The 21845-nt window shown below is 42.3% G+C and overlaps 1 protein-coding gene across 3 annotated transcripts in view; it reads right to left on the bottom strand.

Moving 5' to 3' along the window:
• Nucleotides 1-20089, bottom strand: part of smg7 (SMG7 nonsense mediated mRNA decay factor) — a 54445-nt gene extending 34356 nt beyond the window's left edge. For 2 of the 3 annotated variants that reach the window (XM_062993925.1, XM_062993926.1), the window contains exons 1-8: nt 20068-20089; nt 19742-19859; nt 14790-14922; nt 10684-10855; nt 7112-7183; nt 4859-5009; nt 3865-4000; nt 212-374 (exon numbers count right to left, since the gene is read on the bottom strand). In XM_062993925.1, the coding sequence (XP_062849995.1) occupies nt 212-374; nt 3865-4000; nt 4859-5009; nt 7112-7183; nt 10684-10855; nt 14790-14922; nt 19742-19859; nt 20068-20074 (952 nt within the window). In that variant the 5' untranslated portion in view covers nt 20075-20089. The remainder of the gene's footprint in view (nt 1-211; nt 375-3864; nt 4001-4858; nt 5010-7111; nt 7184-10683; nt 10856-14789; nt 14923-19741; nt 19860-20067) is intronic. The other variant, XM_062993927.1, reaches the window with a different exon arrangement.
• Between the last annotated feature and the right edge of the window lie 1756 nt (nt 20090-21845).

The raw sequence follows: 21845 nt of genomic DNA, 5'->3' as shown, positions 1-21845 counted from the left end.
AAGTCTAATGTAGATACAAGCTTGCCTGTATATAAAGGTATGTACATTTTTCCATGTCCATCTTTACCTCTAACTAAAGGAAACATACAGACTGCTTACATTTAATAACAAAAACGCCCTCAAACGACAGCAACTGATCCCGAGTTCAGCTAAACATGAGATCTAAACACATTAATTTACTGCACACTCCAACAGCAAAACTGAAACTTACTAAAAAGACCCAGGAGCTGAAACCAGCAGATCTCCTCATCCGAACTGAAGCTCTGATCATCGTTCTCGTTGCTGAAGTCTCTCAGGTGATGCAGCTCAAACAGGTTAATAACTGTGATGTGAACTAACTGCTGAGAGCTGAACGCTTTCTGGAGTAGCAATCTCTGAAAGACAAAATGAAGAAAAGCTGACTGGTGGTAGTCTTGTACCAGGGTACAACAGACCCATTGGACCATCGTGCAGAATGTGTGGTTTAATAATGCTATGACGAGTTTGCTCAGCAAAAGCTGCTGTCTCAAATCTAGTGAACTCTCTACATAGACAGCAATTCACATCATCCTAAGCACGTCCCTTACAAGAAGTAGGGTTGGGCGATTTTCACGATTAATTCGGTTAATTCGAATGAACGTTTTCACCCGATGTTAGAATGTGACAATCGCGATTGTTTACATACTTTATATTTTAATTAAAATACCAACATGTCACGAAGCAGAAACTGACCAGACGCTCGCGGAATATAAATCAGGGAAAGTTTAATATAAAAAGGGCGAAAACAGTGTACAAAATCAGGTAGAGTCCAAAATCAGCGAAAACCAAAACAGTAAACGGAAGACAACAAGAATTATACACGGTAACGGTTAGATTCAGTAATAAGGAGCGCAAACACGATCAGCAAAACGAGACACAAACAGAAGAGTTTCATTCAGATTCACTGAATCAAACACCGCTGAACTGAATCAAAATACGGAGCCGATGAGCGCGATCAGGCTGGAAAGTAACGAATTACATTTACTCACGTTACTGTAACTGAGTCGTTTTTGTGTACTTGTACTTTTTAAAGTAGATTTTACAGCCTGTAATTTTACTTTTACTTAAGTATGTTTTGTACTAAGAATTGTAATTCGCTACATTTTAAATCACATCCGTTACTGAGTAAAGAAATCGCGTCTGGGAAACTGCTGCAGTGAATTCTGCGATAGGGAGTCGGATCTTTTGTCTCGGTTCCTTTTAAAGAGCCGTATGTATGTAATGTAACGACTCCCAAATGCGCGAATCGATTTTGGCTTAAAGGGCCGTTCAATAGAATCGAATCATTCTACGACACAATAGTGGTTAATACAGTTTGAAAGTTTTATGGGACTAAAATGACACATTACACATCCTTAAATGTTTAAAGTGTTGTATCCACCCCCCAAATCACAAGAGGACAAAATTAAAGCTGAGCTGAGTGATCACTTGATGCCCCCCCGTGTAGATACTGATACAGACTCACTCAGTGGTGGAAACAGCACAGTACAGGCTCGTGTTCCTTTTAAGAAACCTGTAAAGAACTTTTTGTAGTTTTTTTCCTAATGTAAGGAGGTTCTGCTGAACATTATTTAAAATTAAAGTTGTTTGTGAGCTATTCTTAGATATAGATAGATAAGGATATAGATAATTTAGATCTATTTTGTTTTAATTATTGTGATGTCGTTATTGTTATAAAGTTTGAGTCCCTTAAAAGGATAATTATAGGTGGTGCTGTTACTATTTTTGCACTTCTGCAGCCTTTAATTACAATGCAAAAAAAGAAATTTGAGTCTTATTTTAATTGCATTATACAAGAACAAAAAAAATCGAAATCGTAATCGACAATTGGCTATAATTTTAAAATAATCGAGATTTTTTTTTTTTTGCAAAATCGCCCAGCCCTACTTAATCCTTAGAAGTCTTTATTTATTTATTAACTAGTGATGTAACGATACACTCTACCCGCAATGCGATTCACGATACGATTTTTTTCCCCACTTTCTTCAACTGAAATTGAAGACAAATGATGACAGTTTCCTTTTATTATTTCTCTTTAAAAATATAAATAAAATAAAAGAATGTATTTGTGATTATCTTTTATTTATCTAAATAATGTATGCCCTTTTATTTCTGAGGGATCTACAAATGCAAAACAATTTTGAATTAAGCCCAATTTGGCTGGAAAATCCCAAATCTGGCAACCAGGCGTATAGCGCCAGTGACGTCAACCTGGCGAGGTGTATAGCGCCAGTGCCTTCTACTGTTTAAAGTGAAAATCAATTCATTTTACATGTCAAATCGATTTGAATCATGGAATTTTTTCAGTTATTAACTGTCTTGTGGTGCATCGTTACATCCCTATTATTAACGTCATGTTTTACACTCTCTGGTTACATTCATGACATTCATACAATTTCGTATCTCCAATTCACGTCACTTGCATGTCTTTGGACTGTGGGAGGAAACCGGAGCTCCCGGAGGAAACCCACACAGACATGGGCAGAACATGCACACTCCACACACAAACGACCCTGACCACTTTACTCGGGAATCGAACCCAGAGCCTTCTTGCTGTGAGCCACCGTGCCGCCCTATCAGAAGTCTTTAAATGCTGCCTACTGAATGCCTTATCACGTTTTTTTGTTCCCGATCCCGATCATTCATTTTGATCTCGATCCGATACCGAGTCTCAAACCGATACTTGTATTTTCTAGATATTGTCTAGATAAGAACTGGATAATACTGTTCACACAGTGCACACTTCAAGTACATAACAGTTATTCAAATTAATCCAATGTATATGTTTAACAACTGAATAGCTCTGCAGTGCTTTAGGAAACAATCGCCTGCATCCAAGCTATCGCTTAGTGTTCTTTTATTTTTACAAAATAAAAGTAAACAAACTTAGTGCAGCATTGTAGTAGTAAAACTAGAACACTCAAAGTGAAGTGAAGGTTCTTTTTGAGGAAAATCAGCATCTCTGCCGTGTTAGCGGACGGCCGGTTCCTCTTCTCATCATATAATAATAAACTCGCTGTATTCGGCTGAGTGTTTATTTTTTAGGTGCCGTATCAAATTGGTAGTAATTGTAGATCGTTTGGTTAAATGATATCTGGTTTGTTTCTTATGAGCCACCGTACTTGTATGCATGTTGTAACTGTAACAAACTTTTCTGGGTTGTATTGTGACAATGGTTTGATGGACGTTTCTACGCGAAGTGAGTGTGTTTTGACCCTTTGGGGCTTCCATAGTGCATGGAATAGCGTGCTTGGCTAACGCGATGACTCTAGCTGTCCACTAGCTATTCGGTACCGTAACAGAAGAAGTTAATAAAGTGTTCTGCTCCCGACAATTTGTGAATATACCGTGTATTTATTTCTTTATTAAGCGAGTGCATCACTACGACGCTCGGTTACATAACTAAGCCAAATGATATGGTCCTGAAGTTTTCATACTCGGATTAAAAGTTATTGTTTTGTAAACCGGAGTGATCCTTGACTCACACACCGTATAAACAGTAAAATTCTACAGTAATGAACGCAGCTCTGCTCCTACCGCCTCGTGAAACGCTCGCATTGCAGACGTTACACTTCACTGTCGGACTTGTTTTACTTTCCAATTTAAAGTATTTCCACACAGCGGACACGCTGACGTAAAACAAAGGATCGGCTTAGGATCGGCCTTAGTAAAGCCGATACCGATCAGTTAAAAAAATGCCTTGATCATCCCTACTTATAAGTCGATGACTTATTAGAATCCTCACTAGTTTGGCAGCTGCCTATGTAGGCAGTAAGACAGCTCACCAGGTTTTCGAACAGACCCTCTGTCTCATACGAACTTGGTAAAGATGCTGGATGTGTTTACCTGAAACTGATCCTCCAGCTTTTCTCTCAAAGCACAGAGCTTCTCCACGCTTTTGCCGAGGTAAACGTGCCCATGGAACTTGATGAAGGCTTTGATGAAGTCAGACACGCTCCATTTGGTTTTGACTTCATCCCGGCTACAGAATAATGAGCAACATCGCAGTCAGGGCATTTTCAATTGTTACGTAAAACAATCAGATTGCTTCTACTGGAACACACAGCTCATGTATACACTGATCAGCCATAACATTAAAACCACCTCCTTGTTTCTACACTCACTGTCCATGTTATCAGCTCCACTTATCATCTGAAAGCACTTTGTAGTTCTCTGCATGCTGTTCTTCAATGGTCAGGACCCCACAGGACCACTAGAGAGTTGGTATTATTTGGGTGCTGGATCATTCTCAGCACTGCAGTGACACTGACATGGTGGTGGTGTGTTAGTGTGTGTTGTGCTGGTATGAGTGGATCAGACACAGCAATGCTGATGGAGTCACTGCTGGACTGAGAATAGTCCACCAACCAAAAATTTCCAGCCAACAGTGCCCCGTGACCACTGATGAAGGTCTAGAAGATGACCGACTCGAACAGCAGCAATAGATGAGCGATCGTCTCTGACTTTACATCTACAAGGTGGACCGACTAGGTAAGAGTGTCTAATAGAGTGGGCAATGAGTGGACACGGTATTTAGAAACTCCAGCAGCGCTGCTGTGTCTGATCCACTCATACCAGCACAACACACACTAACACACCCACCACCATGTCAGTGTCACTGCAGTGCTGAGAATGATCCACCACCTACATAATACTTGCTCTGTGGTGGTCCTGACCATCGAAGAACAGGGTGAAAGCAGGCTAAAAAAAGCATGTAGAGAAACTTATAGACTACAGTCAGTAGTTGTAGAACTACAAAATGACAATTAGTGTGGAAACAAGGAGGTGGTTTTAATGTTATGGCTGATCTGTGTATATACCACTGTAATAAATCTTATACCTCTCAAGAGCTTTGGAAAGAGCTTTCTGTAAGTTGGTGGAAGCTGCTGGAAAGGGAAACTTGACTGCGATGCTTCTGCAGTAGTAGAAGATTGTTGTGAGGTGGTCTCCCTTGGAGGAGGCCAGAATCGCCAACTGGTTGTATGGTTGACCTGAGAACGAAGACGGACAATTCAGGAACCTTCTTTACAGCTGAAGGGTTCATACTTTATTATTCATTTTTAATAAGCTGTGCTCCTGGCTTTATTAATACGGATAAAAACAGCACTGAAACCAAACCTTTTGGTGTGTTATTTAAGCAATAGAACACTTGAGGTTGTGTGTTATCGCGAATAACATCACGGCTGTGATTCGGTCGCAGTAGATCATCACAGCCGTGATGTTATTCGTGATAACACACGACCTCAAGTGTTCTATTGCTTTTATACAACAGTTTTCACAAAATAACGAAAGAAAATAAATCAAAGAAGCCCTAAATTTAATAATAAATATGCTTTAATATTGGCAATACCTTCCGCCAAAAAGTAGTTCCACAACCAATATAAAGTTTAACACTACAAAGCAGACATTCCAAGTTGCAAAAACTCATTTCAGGGAGGTAAGAACAACAACAAGAAAAAGGTAAGAACCTCCGAAGGGAAAAAAGAAATAAAAAAACATCTTGCACACACCAGAGGATATACGGGTGATAACAGAACTCTTAGAAGCTGCTAACTGGGCTATTATGCTAACTGTTCGCGTTACAAACACTTTAAAGTTCCCTACATAGTGCACTAGAATGTGTATCAAATCACGGATTTATGTTCGCTACACAGTGCACTAGATAGTGAATTAGACAATTGGTTATGTTCCCTATACAGTGCGATAGATTGTATATCAGATCACGGATTTAAAACGTGATCGGGAGCTGTGTCGCCTGCGTGCACGTTTGTGTGTGAAGTATTATTGGAAAGAAATACAGGAGATAAACTGTTCCGTAGAGCTTTGTTTTATTGCATCCTTAAACTGAACCCACGCATGCGTATACGGCATCAAGCGTAACTCCGTATTCTGTGTTAACCCTTTAACGTCTTAAAGGCATATTACAACAGTGTGCATGCAGCTTGTCGTTACTGGCAACGCGTCAGCGGAGTAATAGCGTTGTGGTGTGAAAAGCCCGTGCTGTTGTCACGAATATCAGCACGGTTAGAAGGCTTCTCAAGCAATCAGATTGTACGGTCGGGACTAACTGTTGTATAATTAAGCAATAGAACACGAGAGGGAGTGTGTTATCGCGAATAACATCACGGCTGTTATTTGGTCGCAGGCACGAACCGAAGGCGAGTGCCGTAGATCATTACAGCCGTGATGTTATTCGTGATAACACACGACCTCGAGTGTTCTATTGCTTTTATACAACAGTTTTTACAAAATAAAAAAAGAAGGAAAATAAATCAAAAAAGCCCAAAATTTTATATTAAATATGTTTTAATATTGGCAATACCTTCCGCCAAAAAGTAGTTCCACAACGAATGAGTTGCTGCTATGAAAATTCCCTACCCTGCCTTACCACAGTAGGCTAAAAAAGGCATATCGTTTAACACTACAAAGCAGACATCCCAAGTTGCAAAAACTCATTTCAGGGAGGTAAGAAGAACAAGAAGAAAAAGGCAAGAACCTCCGAAGGGAAAAAAAAGAAAGAAAAAAAAACTTCTCGCACACACCAAAGGATTATGGGTGATAACAGAACTTTTAGGAGCTGCTAACTGGGCTATTAAGCTAACTGTTTGCGTTACAAACACATTAATGTTCCCTACATAGTGCACTAGATTGTGTATCAGATCACGGATTTATGTTCCCTACATAGTGCACTAGATAGTGAATTAAACAATTGATTTATGTTCCCTACACAGTGCACTAGATTGTATATCAGATAACGCATTCATGTTCACTACATAGTGCACTAGACAATATATTAGACAATTGATTTATGTTCCCTACACAGTGCGCTAGATTGTATATCAGATAACGAATTTAAAACGCGATTGGGGAAAAAAGTCTGTGTGGCCTGCGTGTGCGTTTGTGTGCATGAAGCTTGTCGTTACTGGCAAAGCGTCAGCGGAGTAATACAGTTGTGGTGTGAAAAGGTTGTGCTGTTATCACAAATATCAGTACGGTTAGAACGCTACTCAACCAATCAGATTGTACGATTGGAACTAACTGTTGTATAAATGCTGATATAAGCTGGAGGTGAAGAGAATGTACAGTGTCCTACCATTTGATGGAACAAGCTGAGCTGCATGTCTGTAATAGGACTCCGCTTGGCTGGTCTGGTTACGATACCGTGCTGTAGAAAGAGACAAAACCAAACCCTCAGTGTGAGATGTTCAGCACATATGCAACACTACAGCAGTAGCATCAAGTCTCTCTAAAAGAAAGGAGTTTACTAAGGGTCACAAACACAATCATAATTTAATTACACGCAAGCAATGATTTTATAATTGATCATATAATTGATTTGCACACTTGGGTAGCACCGCACTAAATTGCACTAGCGCAGGGTTCAAACCCATTGTTACGTGGGTGGCGCTATGGGCCACCCAGAGGTTGCGAATCAATACACCATGGCAGACATCCCAGGTTGCAAAAACTCATTTCAGGACCTCGACCCCCCAAGCCCAAAAACCTCTCGCATGCACCAAAGTATATGGGTGATAACAGAACTTTTAGGAGCTGCTAACTGAGCTACTAAACTAACTGTTCGTGTCACAAACACATTAATGTGTACTACATAGTGCACAAGATAGTGTGAAAGATAATAGATTTATGTTCCCTACATAGTGCACTAGATTGTATATTAGAAAAGAATTTATGTTCCTTACTTAGTGCACTAGATAGTGTACTAGATAACAGACTTCTGTTTCTTACATAATGCTTTAGGTAGCGTATTAGTTAACGGATTTAGGTTCCCTACAAAGTGCACTAAATTGTATATCAGATAACGGATTTATGTTCCCTACATAGTGCACTAGATAGTATTTTAGATATGAATTTATGTTCCCTACGTAGTGCACTAGACAGTGAATTAGACAATTGGTTTACGTTCCCTACACAGTGCACTACATTGTATATCAGATCACGGATTTATGTTCCCTACATAGTGCACTAGATAGTGTATTAGATAACGCTTTTGTTTGTTTATTAGGATTTTAACGTCATGTTTTACACTTTTGGTTACATTCATGACAGGAAACGGCAGTTTATCTTCACACAAGGTTCTTCAGTTCACAAAGTTATATTGAACACAGTCATGGACAATTTTAGTATCTCCAATTCACCTCACTTGCATGTTTTTGGACTGTGGGAGGAAACCGGAGCACCCGGAGTATACCCACGCAGGCACGGGGAGAACATGCAAACTCCACACAGAAAGGACCCAGACCGCCCCACCTGGGGATCGAACCCAGGACCTTCTTGCTGTGAGGCGACAGTGCTACCCACTTAGCCACCGTGCCGCCCCATTAGATAACGCATTCATGTTCACTACATAGTGCACTAGAAAGTATAACTAGATGATGATTTGTGTTACATACATAGTGAACTAGATAGTGTATTACAAAATTAATTATGTTCCCTACATAGTGCACTAGACAGTATATTAGACAATTGATTTATGTTCCCTACACAGTGCGCTAGATTGTATATCAGATAACGGATTTAATACGCGATCGGGGGAAAAAAGTCTGTGTCGCCTGTGTGCGCGTTTTTGTCGCTCTTGGCCGCACGTTCTAGATTCCGGGAGATTTTATCTGACTTGCGGGCATCAGGGAGCCGCTATGTATATGCGGGAGACTCCCGGGACTTCTGCCATGGACACAGAGGTATGTTTGACAGGTTTATTATGGACAACAAAACAGAAAGACTCAGGACAGGTAGACTAGGAGAGCAGCAAGGGGACCTGGGGACTGGAACAGGGGCCGGGGGGAACCAACAGGAACAGTGGAGACCGGAGAGGAGGAAGATAGCAGGGAGCAGGGGATCCAGGAGATAACAAGAAAACTGAAACGCGCCGCTCAGGTGGCGCAGCGGTAAAAAGCACACACTGCAACCAGAGCTTGATCCCGAATACATGGTATCGAGGCGGAGTGGCAACATGAACAACGACTGGCCTGTTGTTCAGTTGGGGGGGCGGGACAAAGAGCCGGATGTGGGTCTCTCTCTGTCAGAATGGTGCAATTACGACCTCTGCCGGCTGATTAGAGGCGCCCACACAGAGATGAGGAAGAAGTGCTCTTAGGGTATGTCTCTCCGCATGCAACACTAGGTGGCACAACACTCATCAAGGTGTGGGTGGCAAAAATGCATCAGGGTTGCTGCTCATATGTCGGAGGGGATGTGGGTTGGCTTCGATCTCCTCAGTCAGGGCAGGGTTCGGCAGAGAGGAAGCACGATGCAAATTGGATAATTGGACGTGCTAAAGGGGGAGAAAATGCGCAAAAAAAACCAACTGAAAACTGAAACACTAAAGGCAGGAATCCTGGGAAGGGGCAACGAGGGAACCAGGAGACTGGGAATGAGGCAGGTGGGACTGCCGGGGACTCAGGAAGGTGCAACGAGGGAACCAGGAGGCTGGGATCGAGGCAGGTGGGACTGCCGTGGACACTGGAGACAGACGTGATAGGCCATGTCTGAGGGGAGAATCGACCAAGGCCCAGCAATGGATTGCCGTCCTGTCTGGGGTGGATGGGGCATGCAGCAGAGGAGTAATTCAGAATTGCGGTGGGTCAGGTTCCACTAAGGAACACTGGTCACAAGGCAATCCATCAATTAAAGGGCTTTAACCCCCCTACCCCGGTCATAGCCAATCATGTCTGTGTAGATCAGCGTCCCCAATCTTTTTTTGCACCATGGACCGGTTTTCATAGAAGATTTATTTTCGCGAAGCCGCTCAGGTGGCGCAGAGGTAAAGAGACATGCTGCAAACAGAGGTGGATTCCAGATACATCGTATCGAATCCAGCTCTGCCTTACCGGTTCGAGGCCGAGTGGCTGTATGAGCAACGGTTGGTCGGTTGCTCAGTTGGGAGGTGGGACAAAGAACCGGATGTGGGTCTCTCTCTGTCAGAATGCGATTGCGACCTCTGCCGGCTGATTAGAGGCGCCCGCACAGAGATGAGGAAGAGTGCCCTTAGGGTGTGTCTCTCCGCATGCAACGCTGGGTGGCGCAAAACTCATCAATGTGTGGGTGGCAAAAATGCATCCGGCTGCTGCTCATGTTTCGGAGGAGATGTGGGTTAGCTTCGATCTCCTCGGTCAGGGCGGGGTTCGGCATAGACAGAGAAGAAGCATGATGCAAATTGAACAATTGGATGCGCTAAAGGGGGAGAAAAGGGGGGAAAATGTCACTTATTAATTTCACTTACCAGTGGGGGCGGGGGGATTTAAAATAGAATAATTATAAAATGGAAAATCAGTGTGAATCCTGAGCTTTTTCCACTGCTCCCACCTAGTGGTGATTGGAAACAATAACACCCGAAGAGTATTGGAAATTTAATTGCTCTTGTTGCAATCTCTAATTATTTATCTTTCTGTGTGGCCCGGTAATAAATAACCCATGGGCCGGCACCAGTCCGCAGCCCGGTGTAGATGACCACTGGTGTTGATGCCCGGCTGGCCAACAGCACCTCTAAGATTCGAACCCGGATCCCAGCACTGATAAGCTAGCGTAGTAGGCCGTTGCACCACCCGAGCACCTGCAGTACTTCATTAGTATACCTAATGCAATCGAAATTCTGGTATGACAACCTATAAAGAGTATGAGATCTACTGTATGTTTGGGCAGTCTTACCGATATCCCCCAGGTGGACTAGACAGTGCTGGCAGACATAGGAGCAAGAGCTGGGCTGTGGCTTCACTATGCCGCTGGAGTTGCTCTGTTTATTGCTGATGATGCCTAGCTGAGACGACTTCACCCGACAAGGCAAATCCACATTGAACACCGTGCACAGCTCCTGCAATAACTGAGGAGAAAGACAATTTATTTGTTTATTTATTAGGATTTTAACATCATGTTTTAAACACTTTGGTTACATTCATGACAGAACAAGTACAGTGGGGCCAAAAAGTATTTAGTCAGCCACTGATTGTGCAAGTTCTCCTACTTAGAAAGATGAGAGAGGTCTGTAATTTTCATCATAGGTACACTTCAACTATGAGAGACAAAATGAGAAAAAAAAAATCCAGGAAATCACATTGTAGGATTTTTAAAGAATTTATTTGTAAATTATGGTGGAAAATAAGTATTTGGTCAATAACAAAAGTTCAACTCAATACTTTGTAACATGACCTTTGTTGGCAATGACGGAGGTCAAACGTTTCCTGTAAGTCTTCACCAGGTTTGCACACACTGTAGCTGCTATTTTGGCCCATTCCTCCATGCAGATCTCCTCTAGAGCAGTGATGTTTTGGGGCTGTCGCTGGGCAACACGGACTCCACAAATTTTCTATGGGGTTGAGGTCTGGAGACTGGCTAGGCCACTCCAGGACCTTGAAATGCTTTTTACGGAGCCACTCCTTCGTTGCCCGAGCGGTGTGTTTGGGATCATTGTCATGCTGGAAGACCCAGCCACGTTCCATCTTCAATGCTCTCACTGATGGAAGGAGGTTTTGGCTTAAAATCTCACGATACATGGCCCCGTTCATTCTTCCCTTAACACGGATCAGTCGTCCTGTCCCCTTTGCAGAAAAACAGCCCCAAAGCATGATGTTTCCACCCCCATGCTTCACAGTAGGTATGGTGTTCTTGGGTTTTTCTTCTTCCTCCAAACACGACGAGTTGAGTTTTTACCAAAAAGTTCCATTTTGGTTTCATCTGACCACATGATATTCTCCCAATCCTCTTCTGGATCATCCATATGCTCTCTGGCAAACATCAGACGGGCCTGGACATGTACTGGCTTAAGCAGGGGGACACGCCTGGCACTGCAGGATTTGAGTCCCTCTCGGCGTAGTGTGTATACTGATGGTAACCTTTGTTACTTTGGTCCCAGCTCTCTGCGGGTCATTCATCAGGTCCCTCCGTGTAGTTCTGGGATTATTGCTCACCGTTCTCATGATCATTTTGACCCCACGGGATGAGATCTTGACCGCAAGGGAGATTATCAATGGTCTTGTATGTCTTCCATTTTCTTACAATTGTTCCCACAGTTGATTTATTCACACCAACCTGCTTGCCTATTGTAGATTCACTCTTCCCAGCCTGGTGCAGGTGTACAATATTCTTCCTGGTGTCCTTCGACAGCTCTTTGGTCTTGGCCATGGTTGAGTTTGGAGTCTGACTGTTTGAGGCTGTGGACAGGTGTCTTTTATACAGATAACGAGGTCAAACAGGTGCCATTAATACAGGTAACGAGTGAAGGACAGAAGAGCTTCTTAAAGAAGAAGTTACAGGTCTGTGAGAGTCAGTTACTGTTAGCAGTAAATAAAATGAATAAACTTAAAAAGAGCCTCACAGTAAAGATAAACCGGAGCAGCGCACGTGTGTGTGTTTGTGCCTTTAGAAGAGACGCTTTGTTCACAGTATCGCTATAAGTGATTCATTGATTCATGAGTTGATTCGTTTTATGTGAAGCGTAAGTTTCTCTTCTCAGTTATCTCTCCGTGTTTACTGTTATTAATTAAATGTCGTGGTTTTAAATAAACACCAGCTAATACAGAACATTTTGTGTGACTCTCTTACATTAAAAAGCTTCATTAAAAAGCTTAATTAAACTGCTATTACCACAGATCTGTAACCGAGTCAGACTCGTTCCGTCTAAGGAGCTAAAAGTTTTCTAAAAGTTCAGCAGATGATCCTGAACTAACGAATTTGGTAATGAATAAACTTTTGCCTCTGATTGGCTCTGTAACGTCTTCTGTTCTCATCTACATCACAAGTAAGAACCGCTTACGATTTACCAAAGTGAACCAGGAGTTTATATAACGTGCTGATAGAATCGACTCAGATGTGACCGGGTTGAATTATCTTTTTAAAGTAAATATTACAATCAGCAAAATTACATCGTATGTATGATGCACAACGTCAATGATGTTATTTTAGGTCATGAAGAGCTTTCACTGTGGTTTCTGTACGATGGTTGATGGTGGTGTGATGGTTGGCGCTTCGTAGCTCAAAGTCTGGATCAATCCACTGAGCTGTTAACTTAACATGGTCTTTATATATCACACGATCGGATCGGCTACTTTTAGGAAATATCGGCCGATCGCCGATAGCATATTTTGATTAAAAATCGGCCGATACCGATTCGTAGCCGAATCGACATGCGTGCCATGTAAACAAAGGGGTAAGAGCAAGAGCGCATTCACGTGAGAAGCGGCCATAAGAAAACTGCCACTTTATTCAGCGCTTGGCTTGAGCGGTGCGATAAAACATCAAAGTGCGAATATGAGACGAATCTGCATTTGTGTGGAATAACAGTCAAATCCTTATCTTATAGTCTTATAGTCTTATAGTCTTATAGTTAAAAAAACAAAAAAAACAAGCTTAACATGGTCTTAATTATTACCGCTCATAAGTTCTCTCCACTAATGAAATTCCTTGCTTGTTGTTTTACTACAATAAGTCACGTTAGGTTTTGTTCACGTTACTGAGTTGATTTTACTACCTCATTTATGGGCGTCTACGCAGCCTATGCAGTACCGCCTCACTCCATACGAAAACAATGGTAGACAGCGCAAGTGCCTAATGTGTTGGAAGGGGATTCTCCTTCCAAGCAACACCTGTAACCCCCTCCTTTTTACCACTCACCTCCCACCAACCCATTAGGCCATTTTTATTGTATTTTGTTACTGATTTTTAACTGTTTTTCAATTGTATTTTAGTGTTTTTTTATATTATATTTGTGTTATTTTCAGTGTATAAGTATCAAAAACAACCCCATCATTTTACATCAGCCTAAAATATATGCAGTTCCACGAGACCATGTAAACTCGACGCCACTCCCAGAACCAATTGAGGTCGAGTTTCAAGATACCACTGTACCAGTGGCGGCTGCTGGTCTTTCAAAGAGGGGAAGCTCATTGTCGGCTTACGTCATAAAATATGTCAATTTATTTAAATATAAATTCTGCCCTCCGTTCCTTTTAAAGAAAATGGCCTGAAATGGGTTGCAGTTCGTCTTTCGACTTCACTCGCAAAATCCGCGATGGGACTGAAGCTCCCAGTGATAGCTGTCAATCAAAACGGGATTCAGCCTTTCGACTGATCCTCCAATCATCTTGCAGAAGCTCAGCGTCCAGACCCGCCCACAGGTCCATTCACCCCCAGAGACGCTCAGCGTCCGGGGGCGGGACGAAATCGTGGCATTTATAAAATGACCGGCGAGTTTTGAAGCAATGAAAAAAACCCTCCCGTGCAGCCCCATAGAAGTGAAGAGACGCTCAGCTTCTGCGGGCAAATGCATTGACGCTCCGGGAATGTATGAGAAGTTCGAGTCAGTCGATTTGTGATAAGTAGCCGATTCTGAACGAACTCGTCTTCGAGATGAACGTGTTCTAACGCATTTGTCAATGAAATGTTAACACAACTGTACATATTTGACCATTTAATTTTTGACATTTTAGGGGAAGCTGAGCTTCCCTTGAAGTCTTAGAGAAATCGCCACTGCACTGTACTGTATCTTTTATTATATGAATAATTCATGCAATTTTCTTTATACACCCACATATTCGCTTGTCTGAATGTGTCGCACTCTGAGGTAAAGTATGACAACCAGAAAACCAATGCTTGTAAATGCAAAAAGGTATTCAGAGTGAATAATAAAACTACCTACTTGCAAACATTCAAGTCTTGGTAGTGTTCTTTATAATCTTATATGACCAGCTACCTGAATGGTTTATCTATCTCAAGGAAAACCTGTTCTACAGTCAACATGTATTCATAAAGTAGGCACCTACCTGTGTGTAAAATCCACTAGCTGCCTCGAGAAAGAGAGAGAGATTGGCCTGGACTTCACTTCGATTGGGGTTGGCTCTGTTCTTGGCCTGACTCTGTAGTGTTGTTATTTGATTCTTAAAAGCATGGTTCCAGCTAAAAGCAAAAAAGGTAAACATAAAAGACCACCATCAGCATCAAACCACAAACTAGCGATATATATACCAGCCAACCGTATAGACCAGCCAACCGCAGGGCATGCCATTTTTTCTTTCTTCTTGTTGCAGGGTCCATCTTGTTTTTCGCTTACAATCGGGCGTAATAAATTAAATAAATTCATAATGAAAATGAGCTAAGAGTGTCATTTTCCCGCCAACTGTTCGCATCCGTTGCTGCTGAATTTCAGGCTTTGTGTTTTAAGAGGGAAACAATGGCAACATTAATTACAGGCAAGTTTATTAATGATCAAATTGAGTTCACACTCAATAAAATACTTGTAATTTCGACTATATTCAAACCTTAAAAAAAGCCATGGCGTACTAAAACACTTAATGACGGTTAATATGGCATTGCAGCCTGCAAATATTCTCTTGCTGGCTTGCTGGAATGATTTAAATGAATTTTTTCGTTGAATAAAAATGTATTGAAACGAAGAATAACTTAAAATGTAGTATACAGTGTATCACAAAAGTGAGTACACCCCTCACATTTCTGCAGATATTTAAGTATATCTTTTCATGGGACAACACTGACAAAATGACACTTTGACACAATAAAAAGTAGTCTGTGTGCAGCTTATATAACAGTGTAAATTTATTCTTCCCTCAAAATAACTCAATATACAGCCATTAATGTCTAAACCACCGGCAACAAAAGTGAGTACACCCCTTAGTGAAAGTTCCTGAAGTGTCAATATTTTGTGTGGCCACCATTATTTACCAGAACTGCCTTAACTCTCCTGGGCATGGAGTTTACCAGAGCTTCACAGGTTGCCACTGGAATGCTTTTCCACTCCTCCATGACGACATCACGGAGCTGGCGGATATTCGAGACTTTGCGCTCCTCCACCTTCCGCTTGAGGATGCCCCAAAGATGTTCTATTGGGTTTAGGTCTGGAGACATGCTTGGCCAGTCCATCACCTTTACCCTCAGCCTCTTCAATAAAGCAGTGGTCGTCTTAGAGGTGTGTTTGGGGTCATTATCATGCTGGAACACTGCCCTGCGACCCAGTTTCCGGAGGGAGGGGATCATGCTCTGCTTCAGTATTTCACAGTACATATTGGAGTTCATGTGTCCCTCAATGAAATGTAACTCCCCAACACCTGCTGCACTCATGCAGCCCCAGACCATGGCATTCCCACCACCATGCTTGACTGTAGGCATGACACACTTATCTTTGTACTCCTCACCTGATTGCCGCCACACATGCTTGAGACCATCTGAACCAAACAAATTAATCTTGGTCTCATCAGACCATAGGACATGGTTCCAGTAATCCATGTCCTTTGTTGACATGTCTTCAGCAAACTGTTTGCGGGCTTTCTTGTGTAGAGACTTCAGAAGAGGCTTCCTTCTGGGGTGACAGCCATGCAGACCAATTTGATGTAGTGTGCGGCGTATGGTCTGAGCACTGACAGGCTGACCCCCCACCTTTTCAATCTCTGCAGCAATGCTGACAGCACTCCTGCGCCTATCTTTCAAAGACAGCAGTTGGATGTGACGCTGAGCACGTGCACTCAGCTTCTTTGGACGACCAACGCGAGGTCTGTTCTGAGTGGACCCTGCTCTTTTAAAACGCTGGATGATCTTGGCCACTGTGCTGCAGCTCAGTTTCAGGGTGTTGGCCATCTTCTTGTAGCCTTGGCCATCTTCATGTAGTGCAACAATTCGTCTTTTAAGATCCTCAGAGAGTTCTTTGCCATGAGGTGCCATGTTGGAACTTTCAGTGACCAGTATGAGAGAGTGTGAGAGCTGTACTACTAAATTGAACACACCTGCTCCCTATGCACACCTGAGACCTAGTAACACTAACAAATCACATGACATTTTGGAGGGAAAATGACAAGCAGTGCTCAATTTGGACATTTAGGGGTGTAGTCTCTTAGGGGTGTACTCACTTTTGTTGCCGGTGGTTTAGACATTAATGGCTGTATATTGAGTTATTTTGAGGGAAGAATAAATTTACACTGTTATATAAGCTGCACACAGACTACTTTTCATTGTGTCAAAGTGTCATTTTGTCAGTGTTGTCCCATGAAAAGATATACTTAAATATCTGCAGAAATGTGAGGGGTGTACTCACTTTTGTGATACACTGTATATTGTTATGTTAATTATACCTACTAAATAGATAGTTAATAGTGGCGCGACAACCAGGCTAGATTTCCTCTGCTCTCTAAAGTCGCATGCAGGTACAGTACGCGTGTATTAGTGCAGCGAGCATCATCAGAGAGAGGTTTAGTGCCGCCGGGAACATCGCTACCCCACTCAGATCCTCTCTGGAACTACATCAGGTGAACATGTTGGTTTTTCTAGCGCGCATGATAACGCAGGTTTAAGGTCTTACAGACTTTATTCTTTATTCTAAACGAAAGCTTTTGTTTTATTTATTTATTTTTTACCATATTTTGATTAGATGTGCATTAAAAATATTTAGCCTAAACAGTTTGCTTTTTTTTTTCGTTTCACAGTGTATATCTAGCCTAGGCCAGAAGCGTAACGTAAACCTTTTTTTTAATAGAGAAAAGACGCGCATCCCTGCTCTGTTCTGTATTTACCAATAAACACGCATTTTATTTTTCTTAAAGCTGTCTCATCTTTGTCATTATAAAGCAATAATATACCGAATCTTGGCCTAACAATAAAGCTTGTTTATATACAGTGTATCACAAAAGTGAGTACACCCCTCACATTTCTGCAAATATTTCATTATATCTTTTCATGGGACAACACTATAGACATGAAACTTGGATATAACTTAGAGTAGTCAGTGTACAGCTTGTATAGCAGTGTAGATTTACTGTCTTCTGAAAATAACTCAACACACAGCCATTAATGTCTAAATAGCTGGCAACATAAGTGAGTACACCCCACAGTGAACATGTCCAAATTGTGCCCAAATGTGTCGTTGTCCCTTCCTGGTGTCATGTGTCAAGGTCCCAGGTGTAAATGGGGAGCAGGGCTGTTAAATTTGGTGTTTTGGGTACAATTCTCTCATACTGGCCACTGGATATTCAACATGGCACCTCATGGCAAAGAACTCTCTGAGGATGTGAGAAATAGAATTGTTGCTCTCCACAAAGATGGCCTGGGCTATAAGAAGATTGCTAACACCCTGAAACTGAGCTACAGCATGGTGGCCAAGGTCATACAGCGGTTTTCCAGGACAGGTTCCACTCGGAACAGGCTTCGCCAGGGTCGACCAAAGAAGTTGAGTCCACGTGTTCGGCGTCATATCCATAGGTTGGCTTTAAAAAATAGACACATGAGTGCTGCCAGCATTGCTGCAGAGGTTGAAGACGTGGGAGGTCAGCCTGTCAGTGCTCAGACCATACGCCGCACACTGCATCAACTCGGTCTGCATGGTCGTCATCCCAGAAGGCAGCTGACGCACAAGAAAGCCCACAAACAGTTTGCTGAAGACAAGCAGTCCAAGAACATGGATTACTGGAATGCCCTGTGGTCTGACGAGACCAAGATAAACTTGTTTGGCTCAGATGGTGTCCAGCATGTGTGGCGGCACCCTGGTGAGAAGTACCAAGACAACTGTATCTTGCCTACAGTCAAGCATGGTGGTGGTAGCATCATGGTCTTGGGCTGCATGAGTGTTGCTGGCACTGGGGAGCTGCAGTTCATTGAGGGAAACATGAATTCCAACATGTACTGTGACATTCTGAAACAGAGCATGATCCCCTCCCTTCGAAAACTGGGCCTCATGGCAGTTTTCCAACAGGATAACGACCCCAAACACAACCTCCAAGATGACAACTGCCTTGCTGAGGAAGCTGAAGGTAAAGGTGATGGACTAAACCCAACTGAGCACCTGTGGCGCATCCTCAAGTGGAAGGTGGAGGAGTTCAAGGTGTCTAACATCCACCAGCTCCGTGATGTCATCATGGAGGAATGGAAGAGGATTCCAGTAGCAACCTGTGCAGCTCTGGTGAATTCCATGCCCAGGAGGGTTAAGGCAGTGCTAATAATGGTGGTCACACAAAATATTGACACTTTGGGCACAATTTGGACATGTTCACTGTGGGGTGTACTCACTTATGTTGCCAGCCATTTAGACATTAATGGCTGTGTGTTAAGTTATTTTCAGAAGACAGTAAATCTACACTGCTATACAAGTTGTACACTGACTACTCTAAGTTATATCCAAGTTTTATTTCTATAGTGTTGTCCCATGAAAAGATATAATAAAATATTTGCAGAAATGTGAGGGGTGTACTCACTTTTGTGATACACTGTAGCTCTAAAATCCAGATCAATTAAGTAATTTTCAAAAACAAAAACAAAAATGACGATATTATCGCATACTGCGGTGTTGAACCACGCTAAATACCGCAAGGGGAAATTCTTTCACCGCGACAGCCCTACCACAAACTCTAATTAATACAGTGGAACCTCGATTTAACGGACAAAAAGGGGGAGCCATAACTAAGAACTAGAACTTGCAAAATTAAGCATAAGACACTGAAGAAAAGGCGAGAACAAAGCGAGCCTTCTGGCAAAATAAAGCCCATCAGTCATGTAAACAAACAGACGTGCGTTGGCTAGCGGATATTTACTGAACTACTGGTCTTGTACACTTCTTGGTACACTTTTAAACAATAAGAGCAGACATTCAGTTTTCCAGATTTTGTTCGTTAAATCAGAAATCCGTTAAATCGAGGTTCCACTGTACTTTAACTGCTATGACAATCAGCTTAATATGATTTCAAATCTAATAAGAGATGCATGCTCGGTTTTCTCTTACAGGTCTTGTTCAACTTTCTTGTCCAAGGCATACTCCAGATCCGTCACCAGCATTTTCTGGTACAGGTCCTGAAGAGCCTGTCGTGATGTCCAGACCTCAGCAGCGCCGAGCTTCGAATCTGTAAAGAAAGCTTTCAATAGAACGCAAATACTTCTATTCTTCTCCAGCTGTCTGACTGCATGTCTGAGAGATCATATAACTGATAGCACACACCCACACAGGAAACCAAACAACAAAGGTCAAAACAGAAAGTGGAAGAAGCTTCACTTCTGGATTGGCCTTATGTCCATAAATAAGCACTAAGATAATGAGGTGAGCTTACATACCTGTCATATCAGCCTTTAGGGCCTCTGCCTGCCTGCTTGGAGAGAAAAGGAAATTAGCAAATGCTGCACACTGACATGATGATCCGCACCTGTGGCAGATCTGTGGTTTGTTCATTCTCTTGAACCTTTATTTAACTGATAAAAATTACAAAGTTTTTATTGATGCCTTTCTCAAAGCAAGACGAAGGCAAATAATTATGGGAAAAAGGCAAGCTGACGGAGGCGGTGTGATGCTTTGGCCAATGTTCTGCTGGGTAACCTTGGGTCCTATTACTTTGACACGTATCACTAACTGTACCTAAGCACTGTTGCAGACAATCATGAAAACGGTATTCCCTGATGGCTGTGGCCTCTTTTGCCCTGCCACAAAGCAGAAATGCTTCAGGAATGGTTTGAGGAGCACAACAACGAGTTTGAGGTGTTGACTTGGCCTCCAAATTCCCCAGATCTCAATTCAATCGTGCATCTGTGGGATGTGCTTGACAAACAAGTCCGATCCATGGAGGGTCCACCTCACAACTAATGCCAAGTTCACACTACACGACTTTCCAAGTCGTCGGGTCGCTGTACAGTTCACACTACACGGCTGGATCTCTTGTAATCGGGAGTCTTTTCAGTCGGTGTATATTTCACACTACACGACTGATCGGCGATAGGGGGTTTCACACTACACGATCCATCACCATCTGGAATCGTAGGCGAGCTTCTCTGGTCTCCCAAACTACGTTCCGTCACGAAAACAAACGCGAGAAGTGACGAAAGGTTTAATGATACCACGTCCAAAAATGCACGTCACTGGTAGCGAGTGATCAAAGTTTGTGCGCTGACGTGCAGCTTAAAATCAAAGAGGAAAAATAAATGAATGAGTGGATTTGGCTACGCGACCAGCATGGATTGTTCTATAGTGAGTTGAAGGTTAATAAATATTTTTTGCAATGCAACATTGGTGTTATGTTTTGTAGAGAACGATAAGGTCGGAAATACTGTAAAACTTGTGTGTATGCTGATGCTGTGTATGCCTCTCAGAATCAGCTTTATCAGCTTTATTCGCCAAGTATGTTTACACACACAAGGAATTTGTTTCCGGCTGTTGTTAGCTCTCTACAATTTACAACAATACAATATACAGACAAGACTATGTAGACAATGTACAATTTTACATGTTCAGCAGAATTTGCATATGTACAGAATATATAAAAATAGTGTAAGATAAATAGTTGAGTAAGGTAAGATGCAGTTACGGTATTATACAGCATGTATAAAGTGCAGTGTGGCATGTAAACAACAGTAAACAGTAGTTCAGTTTTTGTTATTAATGAGTTTGATGGCATTTGGAAAGAAACTGTTACAGTGTCTGTTTGATTTAGTGTTCAGGGCTCTGTAGCGCCTGCCAGAGGGTAGGAGGTTAAAGAGTTCGTGTCCAGGGTGTGCAGAGTCTGTGATAATTTTTTCTGCCCGGTTTCTGGTCCTTGTTGTGTATAAGTCCTGGAGGGTAGGCAAAGGAGCACCGATGATTTTTGCTGCTCTATCCACCACTCTTTGCAATCTGCATCTGTCCTGTTTTGTGGCTGAACTGAACCACACTGTGATGGATGTGCACAGGACAGATTCAATGACTGCGGTGTAGAACTGTTTCAACAGATCCTGTGGCAGACCGTGTTTCCTCAGTTGACGCAGAAAGTACATCCTTTGCTGGGCCTTTTTGAGGATGGAGTTGGTGTTGGCCTCCCACTTTAGGTCATTGGAAATAGTAGTTCCCAAGAACCTGAAGGTCTCCA

Source organism: Trichomycterus rosablanca, chromosome 4 (genome assembly GCF_030014385.1).
Source record: "Trichomycterus rosablanca isolate fTriRos1 chromosome 4, fTriRos1.hap1, whole genome shotgun sequence".
Taxonomy (NCBI): domain Eukaryota; kingdom Metazoa; phylum Chordata; class Actinopteri; order Siluriformes; family Trichomycteridae; genus Trichomycterus; species Trichomycterus rosablanca.
Note: the sequence above shows the minus strand (reverse complement) of the source record. Positions and strands in the feature narration are given on the sequence as shown.